The sequence below is a fragment of the Thalassophryne amazonica genome, chromosome 5, assembly GCF_902500255.1.
Source record: "Thalassophryne amazonica chromosome 5, fThaAma1.1, whole genome shotgun sequence".
Taxonomy (NCBI): domain Eukaryota; kingdom Metazoa; phylum Chordata; class Actinopteri; order Batrachoidiformes; family Batrachoididae; genus Thalassophryne; species Thalassophryne amazonica.
The window spans coordinates 34,314,779-34,322,514 of record NC_047107.1 but is presented as its reverse complement, the minus strand read 5'-3'; the positions used below and the strand labels follow the sequence as shown (position 1 = coordinate 34,322,514).

At 44.2% G+C, this 7,736-nt stretch overlaps 1 protein-coding gene across 1 annotated transcript in view; it reads right to left on the bottom strand.

The window, feature by feature from the left end:
* Positions 1-2,129: 2,129 nt before the first annotated feature.
* Positions 2,130-7,736, bottom strand: part of bmp1a (bone morphogenetic protein 1a) — a 146,776-nt gene continuing 141,169 nt past the window's right edge. The window contains 1 exon segment of the mRNA XM_034169965.1: positions 2,130-3,559. Within this exon segment, the coding sequence (XP_034025856.1) occupies positions 3,353-3,559 (207 nt within the window). The 3' untranslated portion in view covers positions 2,130-3,352.

Below are 7,736 nucleotides of genomic sequence, written 5' to 3'. Positions count from 1 at the left end.
TTATACATGCTTCCCTTGGGCAGTATTATTAGACGGTATTGCTTAAATTTTCATTGTTACGCAGATGATACCCAGCTTTATCTATCCATGAAGCCAGAGGATACGCACCAATTAGCTAAACTGCAGGATTGTCTTACAGACATAAAGACATGGATGACCTCTAATTTCCTGCTTTTAAACTCAGATAAAACTGAAGTTATTGTACTTGGCCCCACAAATCTTAGAAGCATGGTGTCTAACCAGATCGTTACTCTGGATGGCATTTCCCTGATCTCTAGTAATACTGTGAGAAATCTTGGAGTTATTTTTGATCAGGATATGTCATTCAAAGCGCATATTAAACAAATATGTAGGACTGCCTTTTTGCATTTACGCAATATCTCTAAAATCAGAAAGGTCTTGTCTCAGAGTGATGCTGAAAAACTAATTCATGCATTTATTTCCTCTAGGCTGGACTATTGTAATTCATTATTATCAGGTTGTCCTAAAAGTTCCCTAAAAAGCCTTCAGTTGGTTCAGAATGCTGCAGCTAGAGTACTGACGGGGACTAGCAGGAGAGAGCATATCTCACCCGTGTTGGCCTCCCTTCATTGGCTTCCTGTTAATGCTACAATAGAATTTAAAATTCTTCTTCTTACTTATAAGGTTTTGAATAATCAGGTCCCATCTTATCTTAGGGACCTTGTAGTACCATATTACCCCATTAGAGCGCTTCGCTCTCAGACTGCGGGCTTACTTGTAGTTCCTAGGGTTTGTAAGAGTAGAATGGGAGGCAGAGCCTTCAGCTTTCAGGCTCCTCTCCTGTGGACCAGCTCCCAATTCAGATCAGGGAGACAGATACCCTCTCTACTTTTAAGATTAGGCTTAAAACTTTCCTTTTCGCTAAGGCTTATAGTTAGGGCTGGATCGGGTGACCCTGGACCATCCCTTGGTTATGTTGCTTTAGACGTAGACTGTGTTTCATAATTATTGTATGGCCTTGCCTTGCAATGTGGAGCGCCTTGGGGCAACTGTTTGTTGTGATTTGGCGCTATACAAGAAAAAAGTTGATTGATTGATTGATCTTAGGGACCTCGTAGTACCATATCACCCCAATAGAGCACTTCGCTCTCAGACTGCAGGCTTACTTGTAGTTCCTAGGGTTTGTAAGAGTAGAATGGGAGGCAGAGCCTTCAGCTTTCAGGCTCCTCTCCTCTGGAACCAGCTCCCAATTCAGATCAGGGAGACAGACACCCTCTCTACTTTTAAGATTAGGCTTAAAACTTTCCTTTTTGCTAAAGCTTATAGTTAAGGCTGGATCAGGTGACCCTGAACCATCCCTTAGTTATGCTGCTATAGACGTAGACTGCTGGGGGGTTCCCATGATGCATTGTTTCTTTCTCTTTTTGCTCTGTATGCACCACTCTGCATTTAATCATTAGTGATCAATCTCTGCTCCCCTCCACAGCATGTCTTTTTCCTGGTTCTCTCCCTCAGCCCCAACCAGTCCCAGCAGAAGACTGCCCCTCCCTGAGCCTGGTTCTGCTGGAGGTTTCTTCCTGTTAAAAGGGAGTTTTTCCTTCCCACTGTCGCCAAGTGCTTGCTCACAGGGGGTCGTTTTGACCGTTGGGGTTTTACATAATTATTGTATGGCCTGCCTTACAATATAAAGCGCCTTGGGGCAACTGTTTGTTGTGATTTGGCGCTATATAAAAAAATTGATTGATTGATTGATTGACTTGTAACCCAACAGTTGTGAAGGCAGATGAAGGCTGCAGCAGGTCCTCAAAACCCGATCGTCTGGGATTTCCCAGCAATCGGACCAGGCTAAGGATCTGTCAAGGACCATGTGTTTGTCGGTGTGCAACGGCATTCCTACATTAAACAAACCCACACACAGGCGTCTCTAGATCAAAGGACATCATTTTTAACATTTTCTTATAGTGAAGCCTGTATTTATTTTTTTTAATTTGGTGTCATAAAAGAAAAGTTAAATGTATCAAAACACAAATGTTTCCAAACATCTGCATACCATTGTGCATGTGTTGCGATGTAAACTAAAGATTTATCTGAAACAGGATAAGCATAGGCAGACATGATATTGCTGACAGAAAAGAAATAGAGAAAAAGAATGAATGAGCAACATATTGTATTCAACAATGGCGATACAATTATAAGAAGGCAATTATAGGGCTAACAGTACTGTTCCACCTTCACATCATATATGTAACTACACTATAACAATAAATACCCAGGCTCATTTGGTTCTTGAGAAATTCTTCATTGTACCAAGAAAAGGCATTTTCTCTGCAGAGAAATTATTTTACATCAGATCTGTAATCAACACTGACACATACGTCTTTATTACCCCAAGTTACAGGGCACACACAACGTTCAAGTATGCCTGAGGAACAAAATGGAGCAATTAAAAACAAACAACGATGCATAAGAGATAAAATGCATTTAAAAAGAAAGACGTGAATTGGCATCGCATTTCACAAAAGAAGTTGTCATAAGCTCATGATTCTGGAACAATTCACCATAAAGTGCTAACTGGTTGGAGCTGAGAAAAGCACATGTTCCCTTTGAACAATCATACACATTATTTTACACACAGAGGTACAGTAAAAGCCAGTCGTCAGGCAAGCAATTACCAACCAGAAGACATAGACCGCTTTTCATGTATTAGTCCTTTAATAAGATAACTGCTTCCTTAATTTCCTTGTTAATGGTCACAACGAGAATCTTGCCACCGGTTGCCATGACAATGCCAATTACAAATGCTGGTGTTGTCTCTGTACATTTTGCCTTCTCCCCTTGTAATTACATGCAATTTGACTGACATACAGTATCAAAATCTCAAGTCAAGTCCCGTTGAGTCCTCTTATGGATAGAAATCCTCGAGCAGAATGGAATGAGAGTGAGTTGAGCAGAGCGATGTATCAAGGAGTGCAGGAGACCTTTTCCCGCACTCCTCCTCTTCCTCTCCTCCTTCTCCTGGATGCGGTGGGCCGGCCTGACAAAAGCAGGGATCTGTCCAGCTGATGCCCGCCTTCCTACAGGTCCTGAGAATCCACTGTCTGTCGCTGTGCCTCTTGTTACGAGGCATATAAAAAAGGAGAAAGGAAAAACACTATACCGGGAGGACTGGGTCAATAAAATCCCCCCCCCCCTACATCCGTTTAAAACGGAAATTCGCCCTCCCACCCCAATCGTAACCATAAAAAGGTAAAAACAAGGTGTACTGCAGAATGGCTTTACTCCTCACAGTCTGCGGGGGGAGCTGGAGCCCCTAGGAGCTGAGGTGCGGTTGGTGGTCTTGCGGCTAATCTGTCGTGTCTGATTCATCTTGGTGGCCGAAGGTTTCCGAGCGTCAGGCTGGTGCCTCCCTGGGGGCCCCTCCGTTTGCCCCTGAGCCCCCGCGCGGCCCCTTCCGGCCCTGCTGGTCACTTGCGAGAGTGCAGCGTGTCTGGAACTTGGTGCTGGTGTAGCGGACGTGAAATCCCTTTTTGTTGATTGTGTCGTCAGAGCGGAACTTGATGACAATTGAGTCGCCAGCTGAGTAGATCTCCTCTGGAGGCTGTTGGAGGAGACAAAACGACAGGTTCATTTGTGACCTGCTGATTTCTGGTTCTCTCAGTGAATTCCAATTAAATCTGAGGCGTGCTCACAAGTCAACACTGATGGAAAATCAGTGGCGCTGACGGACAACTTGTGACTGCAGCAGAACCGCTAGTCAGTTAAAAAAAAAAGAAAAAGAAAAAGGCGCAGGACTGGCACTTCAGGCTTTATTTGGATTCAGACTTTGGCAGTTATTGTAGGAAAGATTAACACAAACAAAAACACTAGTGATTAATGGCAGGAACAACACTGGAGAAAACTTTCCCCCCGTATATCAACTTGGATTGTTTCCAATGAAATCAAAGAAAAAGTACAAACACTGGGAAAACATGAACTTAAATCTGTTATTTGTGACCAAAAAAATGATAGATCAATGCTAAAATGTTTATATTTATTTTTGGGTACCTCGTGCGCAAGTGTTGTTTGGAGATTTTATGTTTTCCTGCAGATAAGACATCTGGCACCATCATTCTGACTAGAGAATGTACATGATGCATGATGTTTATTTTCAATTTTGTTAAGGAATTTTCAGCCTTTATTTGAGACATATATTGAAAGTCAGCCTGTGGCTCGAACCTGGGGACGTAGCACACTGTGCGCTGCAGTATGTGACAGGTGCTATGAGGCCACGAGCACACAAGTAAATGAAAGTAAAAGCAGTATTTCATTCTTCATGACCACCAGAGACAGTATGTATCAAGGCATGAAGCCAGTATTGTCCCACGTCTTGCTTCGGTGATGTATGCAACCTGATAAAGGGGGCCGGCACCCAGCATTAATCTCCTTTGGCTACTGAGTCAACTGTTCACGAGCCATAGTGGAGGGTGTTTCTCTGTCCTAGGCTACTGGCTTTATGCTTGCTAAAAGGTATTACTTTAACCAACCAACTTGCCTTAAAGTGGCATGGGTGTGGTTTCACTAGATTTGTCATCCAACATTTAGCGACCTCACTAACCCTGTGGCATTGTGCTACTTTACCTCAGTTTTGCAGCCAAGTGATCTCGTTTCACTGCTAAATCAGCAATGCCTTGGTGCTGAAGTGGGCTTGTCTTGGTGGAATTTCTGCATTTGGGGCAGGAACGGGATCTCCTCCCACCGTGAGTTAGACTTGCTGATTTATGACAGAAACTTCATCCTTAAGTTAATATGCTCTCCAATAATAACTACCATTTGGTCCCACTCAACACGGAGGATGGCCATGATGGATGCCTTCATGTTTTGGGACTGAACAGAATGTTTGTGCTAATTGCAGCTGCATCCCATTAGCAGTGAGGGCCACATCACTGGCCTACTTTAACAACAGCATTACAGAGGCTGATGTGCCTCCTCCTCCTGCCAGGACAACACGACAAAGGAATAAATATAAAGTATATTTGACTTGATTGATTTGACACAAGACAAAGCTTCTAATACAAGAAAGGGGGGGGGGGGGGGGTGATGAACCATAGGCCCTTAAAGTGGACACAGTGGGCTCTGAATTTGCCCAAAATGTACGAGTAGAGAACTTGCTCGACTGATGTCCACCTTGACCTTGGCAAAGCAGCAAAGGTGGCTTGGTCACCTTGGAGATACAGGGCAAAACTGAAGAATGGTGGCTTTTACCCAGGCCTCAATCTCAGGCAGCTGAATCAATTCCTGAAGGTTCTCTGTAATGATTTGAAGGATGCGTATTTACATGTGCAGTTCCTTTGTTATGTCTTTGAGGGGCAGTTGGACCAGTTGTGAGTGCTCCCGTTCAGGCTCTTGATTGTCCCTTGGATCTTTACCAGGTACACAGTGACAGCAGTTTTTCTTCTACAGGCCAGGGGCATGCATATCATCTGTTACTTTAACAACTGGTTGGTATGTCCTTCGACCCAGGAGTAGGTAGTCCAACACAGTGGCTCTTTTTAACCAGGTGACCCAATTGGGGCTCACTGTGAATTTTGCATAGAGTTCTAAAATTCCCATTCATTTGGGAACTGGAAAGTTGTGTTCAATGGTGTTGTTCTCGATTCAGTGCCAATGAGGGCCTCTTTCTCTCCGCAGAGGCTGGATGAAATTTCTCTACCCCTCCCACTGAGGCAGATGATATGTTTGGCCTCTGCACAGTTCATGCAATCAGGCTATGGTCCAGACTGTACTTGACACTTACACCACTAGGGCACTGTACACCAATACATGGACCAGGGGTGCTCGGTCTGTACTACAAAAGCATATGTGACTGCTGTTTTGGACCAACACATCTTGGTGGACTATTGAACTGTAGGGTCAAGTACTCGAGTGGGCAATTTTCTGAGAGTTGCTCTCTGGCAACAACTTCCATACATTGTATGAGGTCCTTCATAGGATTTACCTTTTGTCCATTCAGCTTTAGGCTCCCCTTCATTTGAACCCCACAAACAGACTGATCTCAGATAAGCGGTCTGGTAGGACTGCCTTTCTTCCATTGTTGCATGTGCAAAGGTAGTTAGTGAGCTGCATGTCCTGTTCATTGCCAGGGGCTGATTGCACTGGAATCTCAATGCATCTAGGTTACCACGTGGCTTAAACTGTCTTTTCAGCCTAAGAGGCTTTCAGCGTTTCAGGTCAATCAGTCTATTGTTTTGGCAGTTTTTCTCTCTCAGTCAGGTGCAGAACAACGGCATTCTAATACTACCCTACTTTGTCTTGTTCAGGCTATGAGACAGTTTGTCAGCTGGATTCCATAAGTGTGATGCCTTGTTTGTGTGTCACAGAGGCCACAGGAAGGCCTTTGTTATATCTACACAGGAAGTGTCACACTGGGTTATCACTGAAATATCATTCAACCAGAAATGTCTTCATCACCTGGGCCACCTTGAAGGGTACTCAACTGAGTGACATCCATGCAGGTTTTAGGGCTTTTTCTGTACTTTTAGTCACTTCTATAGAGCTAATGTGGCCAACCCTCATCATTGGCAACTGTGGTCATGTCTGTTCCTCCAGTCTACATAAGGCATGGTGGTGCAGTGCATGGTGAACTTGTTGCTGTAGGTCATCTAGCTTTTACACACAGTCTCTGGCAGTCAACAAGAATGAACCAAAACAAGAGTTATTGATGTCTCTTAGGCTGTATAAACTCTAGATGAACACCAGAGTTCATGTTTAACTTGGATTCTTGGAGAGAAGATTCCATAGGAGATGACTGCTGGGTGCCAGGCCCTTTATCAGGCTGCTTGCATCAAACATCATGAAACATGTGACTTTGTTGGTGTTATGCATCAACTTCTGAGTACACCTTCAATGAATATCCAGATATTACATTCTGGCCGTAGTGGTAAACCAGAATTCATGGACCCCTAGTTGTATTCGTAACACTAATTCTATATAAATATTTGGCATTCTCCACACTGCTGTGACCTACATGTAATCTCGTATTGACCAAAAACATTTTGAATTAATTTTGCAATAGAGAGAACATGGGGTGTGCAACTCAGCCACATGGGGTGTGCAGCCTGTACATTCTGAGTACCGGTCCCAAGCCCGGATAAATGAGGAGGGTTGTGTCAGGAAGGGCATCCGGCGTAAAACAAGCCAACCCAACTATGCAGACTAAGAATCGAATTTCCATACCGGATCAGTCGAGGCCCGGGTTAACAACGTCCGCCACCGGTGCTGTTGCCCAACAGGGTGCTGGTGGAAATTGGGCTACTGCTGGGCGAAGACAACGAAGAAGAGGAGGAGAACGTTTCCACAAACAGCGAGAGAATAAGAAAACTAGAAGGGTGGAAATGAGAATGGGGACTTTGAATGTTGGTAGTATGACTGGTAAAGGGAGAGAGCTGGCTGATATGATGGAGAGGAGAAAGGTAGACATATTGTGTGTGGAAGAGACCAAGTGGAAGGGAAGTAAGAGCAGGAGCATCGGCGGTGGGTACAAGTTGCTGTACCATGGTGAGGACAGGAAGAGAAATGGTGTTGGGGTCATTTTAAAGGAAGAGTATGTTAAAAGTGTGTTGGAGGTTAAGCGAGTGTCTGACAGGGTGATGAGTTTGAAGTTGGAAATTGAAGGGGTGATGATGAATATCATCAGTGCATATGCCCCACAGGTAGGTTGTGAGATGAAGGAGAAAGAAGATTTCTGGAGTGTGTTAGATGAGGTGTTGGAGAGTGTGCCCAAGCATGAACGAGTGGTG